This window comes from Hemitrygon akajei, chromosome 23 (assembly GCF_048418815.1).
Source record: "Hemitrygon akajei chromosome 23, sHemAka1.3, whole genome shotgun sequence".
Classification (NCBI taxonomy): Eukaryota; Metazoa; Chordata; class Chondrichthyes; order Myliobatiformes; family Dasyatidae; genus Hemitrygon; species Hemitrygon akajei.
In genome coordinates, this window is record NC_133146.1 from 54475812 (window position 1) to 54498520 (window position 22709).

Sequence of the window (22709 nt, forward strand, 5' to 3'; positions counted from 1 at the left end):
TTCTTAACTAGTAAGAGTGTCAGTCAACCTATTGATTTAAATATACCCAAAGACTTGGCCTCCACAGAAATCTAAATTCAGAATTCCAAAGAATCACCGCCCTCTGGCTAAAGAAATTCCTCCTGTATCTATTTGAAAGGGATGTCCTTCTATTCTGAAGCTGTGCCCTCTAAAGCTAGACTCTCCACTGTTGGAAATATCTGATCCATGTCCACTTTATCCAGGCTCCTTAATATTTGGTGGGTTTCAATGAGATTTCCTCTTATTCTTCTAAACTCCAGTCATTACAGGTCCAGACCCGATGTTAACCCTTTCATTCTGTGGATCATTCTCCTCTGGACCTTCTCCAAAGCCAGCACATCCTTCCTTGGATATTGGGCCTAAAGCTGCTCAAGACATTCCAAGTGCTGTCTGACCAACATCTTGTAAAGCTTCAACATTACATCCTTGCTTTTTATTCTCAAAATAAATGCTAACATTGCCTTCCTTTATTTTCATTCCTTTAACCAAAGTGCATAAATATACTTTTCTCTATACTGTATTCCATCTGCCACTTCTTTGCCAATTCTCCTAATTTAAGTCCTTCTGCAGACTTCCTGTTTCTTCAGTACTACCTGTTTCTCCACCTACCTTTGTGTCATCTTCAAATTTAGCAAAAAAATCATCAATTTTGCCATCCAGATCATTTGGTATCTGAAAAACAGTGGTCTCAACAGTGACCCTTACGGAACACAACTAGTGACTGGTAGCCAACCAGAAAAGGCCCCCTTTATTCCACTCTTTCTCTTCTGCCAGTTAGCCAATTTTCTCTCCATGTTAGTAACTTTCCTGTAATGCCATGAGCTGTTATCTTGTTTAGCAGCATCTTGACAATGGCTTCTGAAAGTCTAAGTAAACAATATTTACTGACTCTGCTTTGTCTATCCTGCTTTTTTATTTCCTCAAAAAATTCAAACAAGTTTGTCAGGCAAAATTTCCCCTAAGGAAACCATGCTGATTTTGCCTATTTAATCTTGTATATTGAAGTACCCAAAAACCTCATCCTTAATAATGGACTCTTAACCACTGAAGTCAGGCTAACTAGCCTATAATTTCCTGTATTTTGCCTCCTTCCCTTCCTTAAAGAGTAGAATGACATTTTCAATTTTCCAGTCCTCTGGAACCATTCCAGAATCTAGGGATTCTTGAAAGGTTATTACTAATGCCTCCACAATCTCTTCAGCTACCTCTTTCGGAACCCTAGGGTATAGTCAATCTGATCCAGTGACTTAACTACCTTCAGACCTTTTAGCTTCCATAGCACCTTCTCCTTATTAATAGTGACTGCTCTCAATTCTGCCCCCGACACTATCTAATTTATGGCCTACTGCTGGTGTCTTCCACGGTAAGACTGATGCAGAATACTAATTCTGTTTGTCTGTCGTTTTAAGACACCATTCTACCTCTCAAGCATCATTTTCTCGTGGTCTGATATCTATTCTTGCTTCTTTTACTTTATTTATATATATAAATATATATCTGAAAAGCCTTTGGTTTCATCTTTTATATTGGCTTGCTTACTTTCATATTTCATCTTTTCTGTTAGTTTTTTTTAAGGTGCCTTTTGTTGGTTTTTAAAAGCTTCCAGATCATTTGGCTTTCCCTCTAATATTTTCTATATTATATGTCCTCTCTTTTGCTTTTATGTTGTATTTGACTTCCTTTGCTGCCTCCCTTTAGAATGCATCTTTGGGATGAACTGATTCTGTGCCTTCCGAATTACTCTGAGAATCTTCATCCTTTGCTGCTGTACTGTTATCCCTGCTGCTGTTCCTTCCCAATCTACTTTGACCTGCTGCTGCCTCATGCTTCTCTAATTCCCTTTCTTCCACTGTAATACTGATATATCCGATTTTAGTTTCTCCCTCTCAAACTGCAGGGTGTATTATGATTTCATATTATGATCACTGTCTGCTAAGGATTCCTTTACCTTAAACTCCCAATTCAAATCTGCTTTCATAACATAACATAACACCCAGAATTGCCTTTTCTATAGTGGGCTCCAAGATAAAAGCCATCACTTAGCATTTACAAATTTCTTCTTTTGCTATCCAGTATCAAAGTGACTTTAACAATTTACTTTTGCATTGAAATGGCTTATGTCCATTGTAACATTGCCCATTTTACATGCCTTCACTGTATCCCATTGTAATTTGTACCCCACAACCTGGCTACTGTTCAGAGGCCTGTACTTAACTCCTATCATGGTTCTTTTTAATCTTGCAGTTTCTTAATTCTACCCACATGGTTTCTACATCTTTGCCTTGTTGAAGGCCAGTTCAGTGGTGTCTAATTCATTGAAATACAGCAACTATTGAACTTTGAGAAAGAAATAGGCATGCTTCCTCTCCCTGTCACCCTCCCAAGCACAGCGCCCATGACTCTCCATGCATCAGCTGTTTTGTGTTGCTCCAGGGGCCAACAGAAGTTTGCATTTCTAGTTCTATTTCTCCATGTTACAACAGGACGCAGTTTCTAAAAGGATATGATTGAAAGCTTTTTTTAAAAATATGCTTTGAAGACAAATTTGTTTATGTTGTAACCATCTCAGACTATGAATATTGTAAGTTTAGATTACTGGAGAATGGATAGTTCATAATTCTTTTTATCATGGTTGTAAATATATTGAGGTAGGATAAAGAAACTGCTTTCAAAAGTTCATTTGGAAGAGGTACTGTTGTGAAAAAATATATTTTGTGAAATGAAATATTTCATACCAGTTTGGCTGTCAGTGTTGACACTTAGCACTTGCTGAAAAAGTATGAAGCAGTCAGTAAAGGTTAAAGGCTCGTTTTATTTTTACACTGATATTTTGCCAAGGTTCCTCAATTGTTCTAGTTTTATTTCCTTTTTGCCACAATAGCCACCATGGTATACTGATTGATTAATGATTAAAACTAAATTGTCTTGTACAATTTTGCCAGCTACAAGCTCCCTTTACTTTTCCAGAGTTTGCATTTCTTTTTCTTTCACAGAATCAATATTTTTCAATTAGTTTGAGAGTAGTCAACTAGAAATTTATTAACTGTAGCTATTTATTTGGCATTTAGAATCCTTACGCAAGTCATGGTATTTGCATGTGGCAAAAAACAAGTTGCAGTGTTGACACTGTGAAATCAAACGTCACAAAATTGTCATGTCCCTTCAGGAAAGAAAGAAAAATAAAAATTTTAAATTATATATTACACTTTGCGTCACCTTCATGAAATTTAACAGCATTGAAGTACTTTTGAAGTTTAGTCACTGTGATAACATAAATAAAAAGTTTTGCTCAGTTTATGCATGGCAAGTTACTACACTGGGCATTGTGTTTCAAAATCAGAAACTCTGATTCTGGGGAAACTTGTCCAGTGATACTGGACAATAAAGATTTTGCTTCCTGATTACTCTTGGATGTAAGTTTATGGATTTTAGACTGCTAATCATGAAAATCACCATTAAATTTCCCTATCACACACCATTTATTTTTAATTCCCCTGCATTTGTTATTTTAATTCCTAATTCAAGTCAATTAAAATGTTGCCCACTATGTAAGCTATTTTGCTTAGGCAAGGCAGATGCTACTTGGCAGGACAGGTTTTAGAAAGGCTATAAAAATTATTACCTACACCATTCTAAGCATTGTGATTATATGTGATCACTTTGATCACGCTGATGTGCATTCTCTGCACGCATAGCATATTGAGTGTACTCATAAAGTAATTGTATTTGTGATAGCAAAATGTCTTTCATGTGTTACAACAGCTGCAATACTTTGTTGTATTTGTGGCAAGTATATACTTAAAGCTCAAAGAAGGATCTTAACTCCTCTTATTAAGAAAGCCAATGAGCTCTACTTCAGATGTAAAATTGGTAACCAAGACACAGCCTTGGCTCCTTGCAACTTGCGCAGCCAATTTTAAAGCTTGGCTGAAAGATACTCGAATGTCAGTGCTGTTCACGGTCCCGATGATATGGCGAGAGCAGAAGGATCATTGACAGACTGCCATTTTGGTTTGACCAGTGGGGTCTGGTTTCTCTGCTAGAAACAGTAAAACCATTGAATATCCCTATCTCCCTTCAGCCATGAGACTGCATGGTGCTAGTCTTCCAGTGCCAAAGCCATTAGAGTCTAGAGGAGGCCGACGAAGATGCCATGATGCACAGCCAGGAATGGAAAATGATACTGATACAGATTTTGAACCCTTTGCGTTAAGTAAGCCTCATCTGATAACTCAATCTGGGTTAAAAGAGCTGGTCGGAGACTTGGGTTTGCCAAACACAGAAACAGAATTACTGGAATCAAGACTTCAAGGATGAAATCTGCTGTCACCGGGCACAAAAATTTGCATCATGTCGGCCACTGAAATCAATGTACAGGCCTGAAAGAGTTAAGGGTCCTGCAAATACTAATACTAGTATTAGTATTATTAATACTATATAGTCATGATAATTAGTTCATGTCTAAATACAGGATTTTATGATAGAGCTGGTAATGACTTCATTATCCAGATTTTCAGTAATGATTTATGAATGCTGTGAGGATGAATTTATGTTGCCCAAATGGCTGTTATATGGGGGTCGCCTGTTGTGCTTTACTGTACTACCACTTACAATCTCATCTAAGCCTCGGTTATTCTGCAGCTACCAGTTTCAGGGATGTACCTGTGGAGAGCAGTTCACAGTTGATAGATTGATTTGATATTGCAAACAGCAGACATGGCAAAATCAAAGACATTGTAGAATTATGTAACATTCCTCAAGCTTTGGTTTGCTGGGTGTTTTGAGACAAAGGGACCACTGATGATCATGTGGTTTTAGCAGTAGTGGAACAGCTTGATTAGTTGAGCACTCTAGCTATGATTTTATCTGGCCTTTTGAGCTTTGCCGAATTTTGAGAAGAGGCTTGCATTTGAGCAGAATGCTGATTATCAAGCTCCCTGATTTAAAGTCTTACCTCGAAGATAACTTCTGAATAAAAGTTTCAATGGAATCACAGTAATTTTCAATATTAAAAGGTATATTATTTCTATAAACATCAAGTATATTAAAAATAAACCAAAATAATGGAGATAGAAATTGGTATTATATAGCATCTAGTGTGAACTTGATTTGTGACATTTTCAATAAGATTTAACTTTGCCAGTCATCATTAAGAGAAACAGAATTAAAAAGAATAGTTTCCCCACATTAATCAAATACCATTCCACCATGTCAGAGTTACCAGTTTTTTTGCAGATGACCTCAGTCCCATTCTTAATTCTTCGGGTAACATTGCAATCCACATCCCTCTTCCAGCACAGGAGATATTCTGGCCGGAGCAGATAAGTAACATTGTGCCCCAAGAGCTAGACTTGGTGTGGATTCTGCTGCTTGCATCAGAGAGCCAGCCATTGGAGGAATTGATGTGCAGTCTAACAGTCAGTGCTTGTCTCAGTCACTTTTCTTGTGGTCACAGGACCCTGATGGATATTATTGATGTGGAATGCTACAAGTCTGATTCACTGATCTATTGGTAGACAGCATGGGCGGTCGGTGGGGGAGCTGTGTGGCCTTGGACATAGCGAGAACTAGGCCTGAAGTTGTGGTGTCGCCTGTTTACAGCCGCCCAGGAGAGAGGTGGCAGAGTCGGTGAACTCCATCAGAGGCGGTTTGACGTGGTATCTAAACTGAAGTTGGTGCTGCTTCAAGTGTTTGCTTGGCAGAAGACAAGCTGTATTGTGTTCAACTACAGATTGCAGCAATATTCATGGACTCGGGGTTTTGGACCACATATTTCTTGTGTAACTGTATTTTACTGATATCTTATTTGTGCTAGCTATCTTACATGTGCCTTGTGCTATGTGTTGCTGTTGGTACTGTGTTTTGCACTTTGAGCCAGAGTAAAGCAGTTTCATTTCACTATATTCATGGGTATTCATGTATGGTTGAATTACAAACTTGAAGTTGACAATCAATATCTCCTCATTTTTGGACTCACCTTTGATCAAAAACTAAATGGACCGTCTACATCAATACTCTGTCTACAGGAGCACATCTGATTCTAGTTAGTCATGAAAACTGACATAGCTCCTGACTCCTTGAAGCCTTTAAAACATTGCAATTTGTGTCATAAGTGTAATGGAATATGCTCTGTTTAGCTGCAAGTGTGTAGTTCTATCAATACTCAAGAAACTTGACATTATTAAAAGTAGCTGACATAATTGCCACCTTCAGATGCCAGTCCAAACATTGACCCCCCCACCTTCCCACCACCATCACAAAGGCACTGTGACTGCAGTTTATGCCATCAGCGAAATGCACTGTAATAATTTGTCAATGCACTATGACACCTATCATCTAGCTCATCAGAGAGTACTTTGTCACGTTGCCAAGAAGTTGCATTCCAAATTGACTCGACAATGAAATAAAGTAATCCAATATTTGGGATGGTCAGATTCGTACGGCCAGATTTAGGAACAGCTTCTTTCCAACTGTGATAAGACTGCTGAACAGATCCTGACCCAGATCTGGGCCATACCTTCCAAATATCTGGACCTGACTTGCACTACCTTACTTTCCCTTTTCTATTTTCTAATTATGATTTATAATTTAAATTTTTATTATATTTACTTCAATTTGTACTTCAGGGAGTGCAAAGGGCAGAATCAAATATCGCTGTGATGATTGTACGCTCTAGTATCAATTGTTTGGTGACAATAAAGTAAAGTAAGTATTTAGAACTTCCTACCTTATCCTGGAAATGCTTTCATCATATGTTCCATCTTGGTCCCTAAAACCATTTTGGCCCTACTTTTTCAAGAGCAATTAGGGAATGGTCATATTTATATTGCTTACAACAGAAATGAGTGAACAAAAATCACGACAATAGAGTGGTATAGATTAGCTGTGCATAATCGATATGTATATATCTAGTAGTTTGGTGAGCTGCCCAAAAAACATTGCTGCATAGCACCGATGCCATTTTGAATGGTTGTTCGTTAGTCGATGTGTGTAGCTTTTCATTGATTATATTGTATTTCTTTGTTCTACTCTGAATGCCTACAAGAAAATTGAATCTCAGGGTAGTATATGGTGACAAATATGCACTTCAATCTATATGTTTTTATTAACTAAGATGGAAAAGTACTTAGAGCAGCAACATGAAACTTTTGAGGCAGTTTAATTTTATTTTCTTTGTTAAATCCTGACTCAATAAGAACTGGAATTTACTATGCTTTGTAATTTTCTGTGATTTTCTCCCCCATTATTTTCTATATCTGGCACCAGTAACACCTTTGATTTATTTGCCTTCTGCATTAATATACTTAATGTTCAAAGAGTAAATGCACACTCTCACACTAAAAGCACCAGTGTGATTAGTTTAAAATGAAGCATTTTGTGTTTTATAATTTGTAAAGCTTGAGATTTTGCTCGTAAAACACATTTCTCCAAACTAGTGGGTAAATTGAGTGCCACTAGAGTGAGCCCTCACTTGCACTTTAGAAGAAATTGCATTGGAGAAGAGAGCTTTATATGTTTTGTACTCTACCTTCTTGACACAAGACATTAAGTGGTCTTTGTACTTCACTGGCTCTTTTGTTTTAGTACATTTGTTACAAAAAGGACAGGTTACAACTAAACCCAAAGGGGTCCAATATCCTAGCAGGCGGGTTTAATAGAGCTGTTAGGGAGAGTTTAAACTACAGGCAATTCCCGGGTTACATATGAGTTCCGTTCCTGAGTCCGTCTTTAAGTCGGAACAAGTACATCCGGTATTATTTAGCGTCAGTTAGTCAAACGTTTGTCTTAGTATATAGTATATATTGTACCTTTCTATGCATATAAAACACTTAAGAAACGTATGTATTCCAATAATTAAACCACTGCGTTGCTTAGTAATAATTGTAGCTTTCATCGGGGCAGGGCCTTTCATATGCTCCATTATTCTCACTTTAACCTTTAAAATTGTTCCAATCATTGACCGACTGTAGCCTAACGCTTCTCCAATGACTGATGGCGTTTCAACTCTTTCTAAACGCTCTATTATTTCCACTTTATTTTCAATCGCGATTGCTTCCCATCAACGGAACAGAAACACTGCGGGCAGTGGGTCCCAACCTCCGCCGGCTGTCGAGTCCTACGGACCGCCGCACTGAATTTCTCGGGTTCGAAAGTCCACCGCACTGAGACAGGTTAAAAGGGACAAGTGGGAGCTGTGCTGGGTTTGGGTATTTGATCCTCCACGATATTCCACGTGGGAATTTAAACTGGAGGTGGCAGTGTTTTTTTTTACGAGGTCGAGTTGCACGCTTGACTTCAACCCGGCACAGGAGCGGTCTGTCACTGGATCGAACTCATTAAAATTTAAGCCAAAGTACTAAGTTAAACACTCAACACAGTGTCAACTGCAACGACTTAAAATGGCGGACAGTGTCACGATCCGACTTAAAATGGCGGACAGTGTTCTCCTTCCTCGGTTCGTAAGTGCAAGTTGTCTGTAAGTCGGACGTTTGTAACATGGGGACTACCTGTAATTTGGCAGGGGGTGGGAACCGAAGTGATAGGGCTGAGGAAGGGAAGAACAGAAATAAATCAACGATAGTGTGCAACAGAGATGATAGAAAGGACAGGCACGAGATGAGGCATAATTGGCCAGTGGGATGCATTTCAGGGCAATAGAGGCATGCTGCAGTTAAAACAAATCAACAAATACTGGACTAAAAGTGTTATATTTGAATGCACACAGCATAAGAAATAAAACGGTCGATCTTGAAATTCAGCTACAGATTGGCAAGTATGATGTTGTGGCCATCTCTGAAACATGGCTAAAGGATGGCTGCCATTGGGAGCTGAACATCCAAGGATATACGGTGTATTGAAAAGATAGGTTAGTAGGCAGAGGGGGTGGTGTGGCCCTGTGTATAGGAAATAATATTAAATCATTAGAAAGGGATGACATTTGATCAGAAGGTGTAGAGTCTCCATGGGTTGAGTTAAGAAATGGCAAGAGTAAAAGGACCTCTAATGGAAGTTGTATGCAGGCCTCCAAACAACAGCCAGAATGTGGATTACAATTTACAGCAGGAGATAGAAAAGGCGTGTCAGAAGGGCAATATCATGATAATCGTTGGGGATTTTAACATGTAAGTGGATTGGGAAAGCCTGGTCAATACTAGACCTCAAGAGAGAGCCATGGTTTTTAGAACAGCTTGTTGTTGAGCCCACTAGGGAATCAGCTGTGCCGGATTGGGTGTTGTGCAATGATCTGGAGGTGATAAGAGACCCTTAAGGTTAAGGAACCCTTGGGGAACAGTGATCACAATATGATCGAGTTCACTTTGAAATATGAGAAGGAGAAACTAAGTTCCAATGTGTTGGTATTTCACTGGAATAAAGGAAATTACAATGGTATGAGAGGGGAAATGGTCTAAGTTGCCTGGAAAGAGACACTAGCAGGAAGGACAGCAGAGCAGCAATGGCTGGCATTTCTGTGAAAAATGAGGGAAGTGCAAGACAGATATATTCCAAATAAGACGAAATTTTCAAATGGAAGAAAATGACTGAATGAATAAAATTTTATTTTTCAGTCAGTACAAACATAACAAAAAGCATCATTTTCAATGATGATTTCATAACAATAATTTCATAAGACAAAATTAAATGATAAAAATCTTTAAAACAGACCAAAAGGGTGTATGCTGAATCTACAGCTTGTTACGCCTACCCCTCTTACTTATACAAAAACATATTTGGTGTCAATCATCAGATCAAAACAAAAGAATTCATAATCTTTTAACACAAAATCCAATTCCAAGTATTATTTATTTACATTACTCCCATTCATTTTAAATCATGTATATATTTGTTCATTAAATTATTTTTTAAACTTGTTAAGTGTGGAGCATGTTTTTAAATTCCACTACAACTGTTCCATAGATTCACCCCTCTGACTGAAATACAATGATTTTTTACATTTGTTCTTATCCTTTGTTTTTGAAGTATACATGTTCCTCTCAAATCAAGTTGACTTTCTCTCATTTTAAACGATCTTTGGATGCTGGAAAATTACAAAAGTTACTCCGCTATTTAAGAAGGGTAGGAGGCAGCAGAAAGGAAACGATAGCCTGACATCAGTGGCTGGAAAGTTCTTGGAATCGATTGTTTGGCATGAGATTACGGAGTACCTCGAGTTACATGACAAGATAGGCCAAAGCCAGCGTAGTTTCCTGAAAGGAAAATTCTGCCTGATGAACCTACTGCAATTTTTTGAGGAAATTACAAGCAGGGTAGTCAAAGGAAATGCAGTAGATGTGGTTTACTTGGATTTTCAGAAGGCCTTAGACAAGGTGCCATACATGAGGCTGCTTAGGAAGAGAAGAGCCCATGAAATTACAGGGGAGTTACTAACATGAGTGGTGCATTGACTGATCAGCAGAAAACAGAGAGTGGGAATAAAAGGATCCTATTCTGGCTGGCTGCCAGTGACCAGTTGAGTTCCATAGGGTCGATGTTGGGACCACTGCTTTTTACAATATATGTCAATGATTTGGACCATGGGATTAATGGATTTGTGGCTAAATTTGCCGATGATACAAAGATAGGTGGAGGAGTGGGTTGTGTTGAGGAAACAGAGTGCCTGCAGAGAGACTTAGATAGTTTAGGGGAATGGGCAAAGAAGTGGCAAATGAAATACAATGTTGGAAAGTGTATGGTCATGCACTTTGATGGAAGAAATAAATGGGCAGACTATTATTTAGATGGGGAGAGAATTCAAAATGCAGAGATGCAAAGGGGCTTGGGAGTCCTTGTGCAGGATACCCTAAAGGTTACCCTCCAGGTTGAGTCGGTGGTGAAGAAGGCGAATGCAGTGTTGGCATTCGTTTCTAGAGGTATAGAATATAAGAGCAGGGATGTGATGTTGAGGCTCTATAAGACATTCGTGAGACCACACTTGGAGTATTGTGTGCAGTTTTGGGCTCCTTATTTTAGAAAGTATATACTGACTTTGGAGAGGATTCAGAGAAGATTCACAAGAATGATTCCAGGAATGAAAGGGTTACTGTATGAGAAATGTCTGCAGCTCTTGGGATGTAATCCATGGAGTTAAGAGAATGAGGAGGGATCTCATAGAAACATTTTGAATGTTAAAAGGCCTGAACAGATTAGATGTGGCAAAGTTATTTCCCATGGTAGGGGAGTCTAGGACAAGAGGGCATGACTTCAGAATTGAAAGACATCCATTTTGAACGGAGAAGCAGATAAATTGCTTTAGTCAGTGGGTGGTAAATCTGTGGAATTTGTTGCCATGAGCACCTCTGGAGGCCAAGTCATTGGGTGCATTTAAGGCAGAGGCAGATTTCTTGATTAGCCAGGGATTCAAAGGTTATGGGGAGAAGATATGGGAGTGGGGATGACTGGAAGAATTGGATCAGCCCATAATTGAATGGCGGAGCAGACTCAGTGGGCCAAATGGCCTGCTTCTGCTCCTATATCTTAAGGTCTTATGGTCTAACAAATAATAGAAGTGCCAGTTACTTTTATTGGCTTTGGACAGATTTCTGTATGACTACTTTTTTAATGTTCTTAATAAGGTTCCCTTGAAGCACCATGGTTACTCTATAACCATTCTTGCTGAGTGGGATTTCATGTGTTCATTTTTTAAATATGTTCCACTTTTTAAAGCATCTGGTACCTTATAATCAAGGTCATTTATTTATAATATAACTATTTGTATTGCACTTTTCATACATTAAGATGCAGACTCAAAGTGCTTTACATAGATTATAGATAAATCAATATGGTCATAAATATATGAGAAAATTAAAAATCATAAGTAAAGACAAACATTATATCAAATAAAATATAATCAAATATACCAAATTATATAAATGTAATCAACATCAGCAGGCATTAGGAAATCCAATAAGTCAGCCAAATTTTTCAAAACAGTTGGTCTTTAGAAGTGTTTTGGAACGTTTCACAGTACTTGCTCAGTACAACTCAGTCAGTAGAGTAGTCCAGATTTTTGGTGCTTAAAAACAAAAGGCTGCATTACCAGTTTTTATATGCTTGGCTCTAGGAACATTAAGGAAACTAATATTCGTGGATCTAAGATCATTATTAGGGATGTGGGGTTAGACCCTCTGAAGATTTGTTAAAGCCTTATATGCAATTATGAGTATTTTATGACCTATACAATGAATTCAGTTCTAATATTTATACTGTTGTGCTTGTTCTTTTGAAAAGATAAAGAGTCTCGTACCTAATGATGCATAGCTAAAAGACATTGATTTTAACTGATTCTGAGCTGTTTTGGCTTTACAGTGCCATTTACATCAGTCCTGGAATACTGGCAAGAAAATTATAACTTGGTCAGTGGTTGCTTGGACTAGGTTAAAGCAAGTACCATGCCAATATGGCACTACCCTTTTTATTTTAAATAAACAACACTAGGACTCCATTGATAGTGACAGCATTCTTAAGTTGGAGATAGTATGCTTGGCAGTATTGCTGTCTCAGTCCACTGGTCACAAATTTTTGCTTGTAAATGCATATATTTAAAAGCTAGTTTTTGGTTAAATAATGCAATTCTTAAGAATATCAGGCCTGGAACAGAGGTAAGAATGAATCGGCTTCGTTCTGTGGTCATTTACCCCTTTTAGTATATTTGTTTTCTGTGCAGTTTGATTAATATTCACTTTTTCTAAAAGCTTCAGTGTGATCGGTCTTAGAGGGCCAATTACTAGCAAGGTCTGCATCTGCCAGCAGCAGCAGCAAAGGGAGAAAAGCCTCGATGGAGCAGGAACAATAATACAACAGCTTTGTTTAATCAGACAAGATATCTATAAAAGTACAAATCCACCCAAAAAAAATCACATTTTAAAAATAAATGGGTAGATATTCATCCTCCATTACCTCTGCTAAAATGGATGTACACTTCTTCCAAAATTAATTCAATCGAAGTGCATGTGACTCAATAAATTGAACTGAAGAGCACAGTGGTATTGAGTGACGTTCGACTTTGATCATTTATTTTTGGTGCTTGTCAAGTTGGGAATCAATTTGCAGGGATTTCAATGTGGATGTGGATTGTTACTGAAGCTCATCTTACAGCTTGCATACACCTTCAGTAACATATCAATATGAAAAATATAACAATACTGTTTATAGAAAAGGGGCAAAAAGCTATAAGTCACAGGTTTTACTTCTGTTATAAAAGAATAAAAGAATTCTTGGGTAATTCAGCAGCAAGAACTTTAATCGGAAGAGTGGAAAAATTGATTCGGTGCATCAGTTGGTGTCTTTAATTCTTTGGCTAATTCTCATTTAAACTGAGGGGTAATAATTGTTCCTGAACTTGCTGGTGTGGGACCCAACTCTCCAGTACCCACTTCCTGATGGCAATGGTGAGAAGAAAGCATGGCCTGGATGGTGGGTGTCCATGATGCTGGATGCTGTTGTCCTGTGATAGCACTCTGTGTAGATATGCTCAATCGTGGGGACTGGGCTATAAGCGCTATTATTTGTAGGATATTCCATTCATGGCATTGGTGTTTCCTTACCAGGCTGTGATCCAACAATGAGGATACTCTCCATTATACATCTATAGAAGTCTGGCAAAGTTTTAGATGACATGCCATATCTGTGCAAATCTCTGAAGAAGTAGAGTCACTGCCATGTCTTCATTGTAATTGCACTTGCTTGCTGATCACAGGACAGATCCTCTGAAATGATAATGCCGAGGAATTTAAAGTTATTGACCCTCTCCGCCTCTGATCCCTTGATGAGGACTGGCTCATGGACCTCTGATTTCCTCCTCCTGTAGTCGATAATCAGCACTTCGGTTTTGCTAGCATTGAGTGATAGGTGGTTGTTGTGGCACCATTCAGCCAGGTTTTCAATCTCCGTCCTATATGCTGATTATAGACTATTTGTAGTGTATGAAGAATGCATTTCATATTGCAAGATAAATTGAGAACTGTGAAGCTTATGGAGAATAAGTAACAACCAGGAGTATTTTCTTTTTAAAATACTTAATATGAATATTTATTTAATACTGAATAATTGAACACAAATCTTTCAGGTTTACCTTCATATCAATAGGTATTTGGATTGATATTCAGCCATTCTGACCAGTGATGTTTCCTGTTTAAATTCCCTTATTTCCCCACATCCTGAATGCAGTGTTCGCTGAGTATAGTTATCGTAACTATCGGAAGGAGCTCATGTTAGATCAGGGACAGATCAAAGTTGGCTGTGATACTCCTTGTAATGGATTGGCATATTAATATTCTCTGTCAAAGCTTGCATCAATAAAATGTAATAACAAAGTTGTGGGTTTGACTTGCTTCAGGCTATTGCACAATATTTCACCCTCAGAGAAAAATAAATACATTTAAAGTATTAAAATGGATTAATATTCTAAGAATGTTCTAAAAATATTGTAAAGAAGTTAAGATAAACATGAGGAAAAGTCGTGCCATTTCCTGATGTGGAAGTGTTAATACTGGTCTCTTCTGATCAAGATTGCACCTATGTACAGTGCTTGTTTGGTCAACATCTGGATAGTTCATGAAAACACGTATTTCACTTCTTTTGTGTCTCTTATGTTGGTTTCTTAATCTTGAATGTGATTCTGGAACTGTTAGAGCCCTTGTTTTGCTGTTTGGAGATTGTTTGGGTGCTTCAGACTCTACAGTCTCTGAGAGGATTCCGGACGACAGAGGCAGCATGAGTGCACCTCGTGGCAACAAGGCTGCAGGACGGGGTGCAAGCTAATGTTTGACCCCATTTTCCCGATTATAGCATCCATTGTTTTCCAATTAAAGTGACGAGGGTGATTGAAACATCAAGGCGAATGTGGAAGTTTGGAGATTGTTTGGAGTCTCCGATAGCATTCCAGGAGGCAGAGGCAGTGTGTGCAAACCTTGTAGCGAGCAGGGTGCAGGACAGGGCGCATGCCAATGTTTGGCTCCGTTTCGCCAATGAAAGTTCCCATTGTTTGCTGGTGAAGGTGATGAGGGAGATTGAAGCATCGAAGCGAATGTAAATGGTGACCAGTTGCTCTGTACCAGAGAAGGGAAAGCCTGCCGCTGCGCCCAGAGTGTTGCCCAGGTTTTTGTGCATTTCGGATGTGGTCTTGGTCTATGGACTTTATTTTTCAGTCTTACAGTTTTTAATATGCTGTTTTTTGCCCGATCTTGTTTTTTTCTGTGGAGAGGAGGAATTTCATGATCGTGCTGCCTTTCGTTTCTTTCTTGGTTTCATGGCTACCCAGAGAACTGAAGAATTTCAGAATTGTATATTTTCATAACAAATGAACCTCTGAACTTTAAAATGTTACTCTTATAAGCCAGTTTTCAAATTATTGAATATCATACACACAAAAATACAGAATTGGAATTATAGATGACGTAATTAGCTCAGTTAAGGCACAATTAGCAAAATGAATTATTTCAGTATTTTACTTGGTATATATGAAATAGTTTGGGCAAACCTGATTAAATTTTTTCTTCTCTAGGCAGAGAATCCACCTGAGGGTCCTGAATCGGGTTATGGATCATTTCACCAACAGTACTGGTTGGATGGAAAGATTATTGCTGTGGGAGTAATTGATATTCTTCCTCATTGTGTCTCCTCGGTGTACTTTTATTATGAACCAGATTATGCATTCCTGTCTTTGGGTATTTATTCTGCAGTCAGGTGAGGTGTTCAGTTATTTATTTTTCACTGTGTATTGAGGTGTATTTCCTTATTAACATGTGTTGTACCCTCAGGTCAGACGCCACAGTAGCTTAGCAGTTAGAGCAATGTTCTTGAACTGTGGAACGTTGGAATTCAATTCCGACGTCATCTGTAAGCCTTCTGTATGTCCTCCCCATGGAATCCTTGGGCTTTCTCTGGGTTCTCTGGTTTCCTCCCACAGTCCAAAGGCGTATCAGTTTAGGAGATTAATTGGTCATTGTAAATTGTCCCATGATTAGGCTAGGATTAAATCGGAAGTTAATTGGGGTTTGCAGAATGGTGCAGCTCGAGAGGCTGGAAGGTCTTAATCCGTGCTGTATCTCTAAATAAAATAAATAAATATTTTTATGGAGGATAAACTGGTAATGAATAGCTTTTGCATTTGCTTGCAATTTAACAAACAAAGCCAAGAGACCAAATAAATTCTCGATCAACATTTTAGATTCAGAAACTTAATATTGCACTGAAAAATTGCACGTGTATTTTTATTATTTAAGCAGGGAGGGAGGCAAAAGTGCATCTGCAGATCTGTTTAACATCAGTTGGGAACAAGGTTTTAGACTTTGTCCTCAGACTGACTTAATATTTGGGTAAGTGTATACATATCAAACTAATCTACCTGATATTTTTTTTTAAGTTGCTACTGTCATTATTTCTTGTTCTATGGATACAATTCCTATGTAGTAAGGGTAAAAATCTGTGTTATGTTGACAGCTGGTAATTTTGCTTCAACCTTTTATCAGGTATTCTTTTTGAATGATTTCTTTCCATTGAGATAACTACCTGCTCCAAATTATTATTCTCATCTGTATTTAAATGTTGCTTTTCTTCAACTTGTATATGCTTATGTCTTGAATTCAGCTCTGATTTGACAGTCCTCTTCTCAAAAATAATATTGCAAATCGTAAACTATTAAATTGCTGATCCTGTTAAATTGCCATGGATGTAAGATTTGACAGATTGAGCAAAGAATGTGCTATAAAGTATAAAAATAAACAAATTTTACACTAACAAATTAGTAGCTTCAAACTTCATTAGAGGAATTCTTGTGCACTAATATTGTATCTAGTTTTTACAGCTTAGTTGACTCCATGTTTAAGCTTCATATTTTAATATGTAATGCTGCTTATGTTAGAAGGCTGATGATGTTATGGGGAAGGTAAAATGCATGCTACAATTATACCTACGCACATCGGAAATTCTGGGGGAGTAAAAGTACAGTTAGTATGGAGATTTAAAAGCTAAAAGTACAATGAGTGATAAGCTAAGATTTCAAGAGGAAAAATTGCTTAGCCAGCTTTATATCACACATTGAAGTAAAGGTAAGTGTTTTTAAGGGCAACGCAGTAGATATGAGGTGACAAGACCCAGAAGATTCAAAACGTAGGTCAGAACATTGGTAGGAAACAAGCTACAAAATGAGAAGTGAAAATGACAAATCATATACCATCTTTTGCTAATCAAAGGTAGCTCCTTTGACAAGCAAGAATTCTGGTTTGTCCATAAGACATAGGAGCAGAATTAGGCCATTTGGCTCATTGAGTCTTCTCTGCCATTCAATAACAGCTGATCCTTTTTTTTAATACCCCCCTCCTCAGCCCCACTCTTCGGATTTCTCCTCATAACCTTTGATGCCACGTCCAATCAACAGCCTATCAATCTCTGCCTTAAACACACCCAACAATCTCGTCTCCACAGTTGCCTAGGGTAACAAATTCCACAAATTCACCACCCTCTGGCTAAAGAAATTTCTCCACATCTCTGTTTTAAATGGATATCCCTCTTTCCTGAGGCTGTGCCCTCTTGTCCTAGACTCCCCCACCATGGGAAACATCCTTTCCACATCTACCCTGTCTAGGGCTTTCCACATTCAAAAGGTTTCAATGAGATTCCTTCCCCCCCCCCATCCTAAATTACAGAAGATACAGGCCTAGAACCATCAAATGTTCCTCATATGATAACCCTTTTCCCAGAATCATCCTCTGAATCCTCTCCAATGTCATGACATCTTTTCTTAGATGAAGAGCCCACAATATTAAAACATAGAAAATAGGTGCGGGAGTAGGCCATTCGGCCCTTCAAGCCTGCACCGCCATTCACTATGATCATGGCTGATCATCCAACTCAGAACCCTGTACCTGCTTTCTCTCCATACCCCCTGATCCCTTTAGCCACAAGGGCCATATCTAACTTGCTCTTAAATATAGCCAATGAACTGGTCTCAACTGTTTATTCAAGGGGAAGCCTCACCAGTGCCTTATAAAGCCTCAGCTCACATCCCTGCTCTTATACTGTAGACCTATTGAAATGAATGTTAACATTGCATTTGCCTTCCTCACCACCAACTCTACTACAAGTTAACCTTTAGGGTGTTTTGCACAAGGACTCCAAAGTCTGTTTGCATTTCAGATGTTTGGATTTTTCCCCCATTTGGAAAATAATCTGCACACTTATTTCTTCTACCAAAGTATATGACCATGCATTTTCCAACGTTGTATTTCATTTGCCACTTCCTTGCCCATTCTTCTAATCTGTCCATCCTTCTGAAGCCTTTCTATTTCCTCAACATTACCTCCACCTCCACCAATCTTAGTATCATCTGCAAACTTGGCAACAAAGCCATCTATTCTATCATCTAAATCATTGATATACAACATAAAAAGAAGCAGTCTCAACATTGACCTTGTGGAACACCATTAGTCACTGGCAACCAACCAGAAAAGGATCCTTTTATTCCCACTCGCTGCCTCCTACCAATCAGCCAATGCTCAAACTGTGCCAATAACTTTTATGTAATACCATGGGCTCTTAGTTTGGTAGCAGCCTCATGTGGCACCTTGTCAAAGGCTTTCTGAAAATCCAAATATACCACATTCACTGCATCCCCTTTATCTATCCTATTTCTAATCTCAAAACATTCCAACAGGTTTATCAGACAAGATTTGCCCTCAAGGAAACCATGCTGACTTTATCCTATCTAGTCTTGTGTCTCCAAGTACTCCATAACCTTATCCTTAGCAATTAACTCCCAACATCTTCCCAGCCACTGAGGTCAGGCTAATTGATCTATAATTTCCTCTCTGCTGCCTCTTTTCTTAAATGTTTCTTAAAAGTGACATTTGCAATTTTCCAGTCCTTTGGAACCATGCCAGAGTCCAGTGATTCTTGAAAGATCATTTCTAATACCACCACAATCTCTACCGCTCCATCTTTCAGGACCTTGGGGTGTGGTTCGGGTGACTTATGTACCTTTAGGTCTTTCAACTGTTTGAGTATTTTCTCCCTTGCATTGGTAATGGCACTCACTTCTCTTCCCTTCACACCCGGCAGTATTATTTCTTCAGCCTCATTTTCTAGCAGCCTTATATCCAGTCTAATCTTTTTTTATTTTTTTATATACTTGAAAAAGCTTTTACTATCCACCTTGATATTGTTACTAGCTTCCCTTTGTATTTCATCTTTTCCCTCCTAATGATTCTTTTAGTTGTCATCTGTAGGTTTTTTAAAGCTTCCCAATTCTTCATTTTCCCGCTACTTTTTTCCTTTGTTGTATGGCCTCACTTTTGATTTTTCTTTAGCTTTGACTTCCCTTGACACCCATGGTTGTACTATTTTGCTATTTGAGTATTTTTTTTTGTTTTTGGAATATACCTATCAAGTCAAGTCAAGTCGCTTTTTATTGTCATTTCGACCATAACTGCTGGTACAGTACACAGTAAAAATGAGACAACGTTTTTCAGGACCATGGTGCTACATGAAACAGTACAAAAACTACACTGGACTACAGACCTACCCAGAACTGCATGAAGTGCACAAAACAGTGCAGGTATTACAATAAATAATGAACAAGACAATAGGCACAGTACAGGGCAGTAAGTTGGTGTCAGTCCAGACTCTGGGTCTTGAGGAGTCTGATGGCTTGGGGGAAGAAGCTGTTACATAGTCTGGTCGTGAGAGCCCGAATGCTTCGGTGCCTTTTCCCAGATGGCAGGAGGGAGAAGAGTTTGTATGAGGGGTGCGTGGGGTCCTTCATAATGCTGTTTGCTTTGCAGATGCAGTGTGTAGTGTAGATGTCTGTAATGGTAGTAAGAAAGACCCCGATGATCTTCTCAGCTGACCTCACTATCTGCGGCAGGGTCTTGCGATCCGAGATGCTGCAATTTCTGAATCAGGCAGTGATGCAGCTGCTCAGGGTGCTCTCAATACAACCTCTGCAGATGTGATGAAGATGGGGGGGGGGGGGGGGGGAGGTGGGAGATGGATTTTCCTCAGCCTTCGCAGAAAGTAGAGACGCTGCTGGGCTTTCTTTGCAATGGAGCTGGTGTTGAGGGACCAGGTAAGATTCTCCAACAGGTGAACACCAAGAAATTTGGTGCTCTTAACGATCTCTACTGAGGAGCCATCGATATTCAGTGGACAGAGGTCGCTCTGTGCCCTCCTGAAGTCAACAACCATCTCTTTTGTTCACATTCAGAGACAGGTTGTTGGCTCTGCACCAGTCCGTTAGCCGCTGCACCTCCTCTCTGTATGCTGACTTGTCATTCTTGCTGATGAGACCCACCACGGTCATGTCATCGGCGAACTTGATGATGTGGTTCGAGCTGCGTGTTGCAGCACAGTCATGGGTGTGCAGAGTGAACAGCAGTGGACTGAGCACACAACCCTTGGGGGGTCTCGTGCTCAGCGTGATGGTGTTGGAGATGCTTCTTCCGATCCGGACTGACTGAGGTCTCCCAGCACCTTCCTCATTTTTCCCAGAAACTCAAGCCATTGCTGCTATGTTGTCATCCCTGCCAGCATATCCTTCCAATTTACTTTGGCCAACTCCTCCCTCATACCACTGTAATTTCCTTTACTCCACTGAAATACTGCTACGTCAGACTTTACTTTCCCCCTATCAAAGTTCAAATTGAACTTAATCATATTGTGATCACTGCCTCCTAAGAGTTCTTTTACCTTAAGCTTCCTAATCGCCTCTGGTTCATTACATGACACCCAATCTAGTATAGCTGATCCCTTAGTAGGCTCAACTACAAACTGCTTTCAAAGCTATCTCATAGGCATTCTACAAATTCACTCTTGAGAAACTAAATGGGCATGTGCTGGAGCAGAGTATGCTAAGTTCAGTGAATTTGATGAAATGGGATAGGAGAAGTGATACATGGAACACAAATGCAGGCACATTTCAGTAGGACTGAAAGGGCTGTATACTATTTGTTAATGTGCATATGATTTAGGTTAGTAGACTGTTCTAAATGGAACTACATTTTCACTCATGACTCATTATCATGGTCAGAATAAAATGTGAAATTTTTTAGCTAATTTGCATTTGGAAAGTTTGCTGCTGTGACTTTGAGTGCTCTCTCTAACTTTGTGTGCTCACTCTAAAAAGCTGTAATTATCAAAGGGAACTTTGACACAAAAGCTTGAACACTTGCTTGAAATTTAAAGTTTCAGAAATGCTGAAGCTCTCCAGATAACTGTCCAATTCCAGCTGGGATCTAAATCTGAATTTGCGATAAAACATTTGATCTCAAATTAAAATTGTCAAATCAAAAATTTCTTGCATTTAAGTCTTACCTAGTGGCATAATTAATTTTTTTTTAACATGAGACTGCTTCCAGTTACCAAGAGTATTTTGAATTCTGCTGGTTATTAAAGCAAGCTCTCTAGAGAGCCGGCCCCTGAAAAAACAGGCTACAGCAATTTAAAATAAAATGTTCGAATATAATATGTATTTCTCTTCCATATGTATGTCGTACTTCAAACTGGGAAAGCACTTTTTCATTCTTTTCCTTCCAATCAGTACAACTGACTGCATTGTTAAAATTCCAAGTTTCGATTAAGACGCATGCTTATACTTTTATTTGTGCAGGTGGTATATTTGCATATGAATTAGTTTTGCGCCTGAGAAGTCTTCTCTCTTGCTTGTTGAAACACAAAGGAGAAAAATGCTTTCATTATTGCCTATTCTGTTGTTTTCTACCCAGCTGGGGATGATGATCTCTGTTCAAGAAAAATATCAGGATACATGAATATTAACTAGAAACTGCTAAATGGGGTCTTTAATCGCAGGCTGTTTGAATTTCAGATCAGCTACTTGTAGAGATGGTGCTAAAATAGAAGCATCATTTGTTAGGCATTGATGCTTTTCTGAATGCTGTGTCCTTTAAAATGCTTTTGTTATTTTTCATTCTCCTAGCATGGTTGGAGTGGATTAAAGAGAGAAAGATGATTAGAATGCTGAAACTAAGAGAAATATAGCTCAAGAATAACCCTTTTATTGCTTATAACACACTTAAATACCCATTGATTTTGATTGTGTACTATGATTTATTTTAGGGAAGTTGCTTTTACAACTGAGCTACAGAAGACAGTTCCCGCTCTGTGTTATTATTACATGGGCTTCTACATCCATTCGTGTCCTAAAATGAAGTACAAGGTAATGTTTTGTTTGGCTGCACTGTCACTTCCTATCCATTGTTGCAAAATCATAGTGCTTGAAAATTAACAATATGGGAGCCCTTTTGACCTATTATGTCTGTGCCAGTTAAACAAGAATTATCCAGTCTAATCCCACTTCATAGCATTTGTTCTATAGCCCTGCAATTCATGGCTCTTCAAATGAATATCCAAGAGCTTTTAGAAGTGATTAATAATTGAGGAAAGGAAATAATAAGGAAGTATATAATTTATACTGTATATTGGCGCACAAGCTATATTAAGTGTAGCAACACAAGGTGCTGGTAGCTTCGTGTAGTTGTGAAGATTAACAACAATTCAAAACCATGATATGATAATTTACAGAGTATGACATTATTATTTAGCAATACAGCACCCCTCCACCCTTAGCCATGCTGCCCAGCAATCCCACAACACGATTAACCCTATCTTGATCACAGAACCAATTAACTTACCCAGTACTTTTTTGGGCTGTGGGAGGGAAATGGAGCACCCAGAGAAAA

General features: G+C 38.7%; 1 protein-coding gene across 8 annotated transcripts in view; it reads left to right on the forward strand.

Annotated features, from left to right (window-relative positions):
• The window catches only part of LOC140715457 (arginyl-tRNA--protein transferase 1), a 159014-nt gene that overhangs the window by 58432 nt on the left and 77873 nt on the right, over window positions 1–22709 (forward strand). For all 8 annotated transcript variants that reach the window (XM_073027677.1, XM_073027683.1, XM_073027684.1 and 5 more), the window contains 2 exons: window positions 15521–15702; window positions 22087–22186. In XM_073027677.1, coding sequence (XP_072883778.1) covers window positions 15521–15702; window positions 22087–22186 — 282 coding nt within the window. The remainder of the gene's footprint in view (window positions 1–15520; window positions 15703–22086; window positions 22187–22709) is intronic.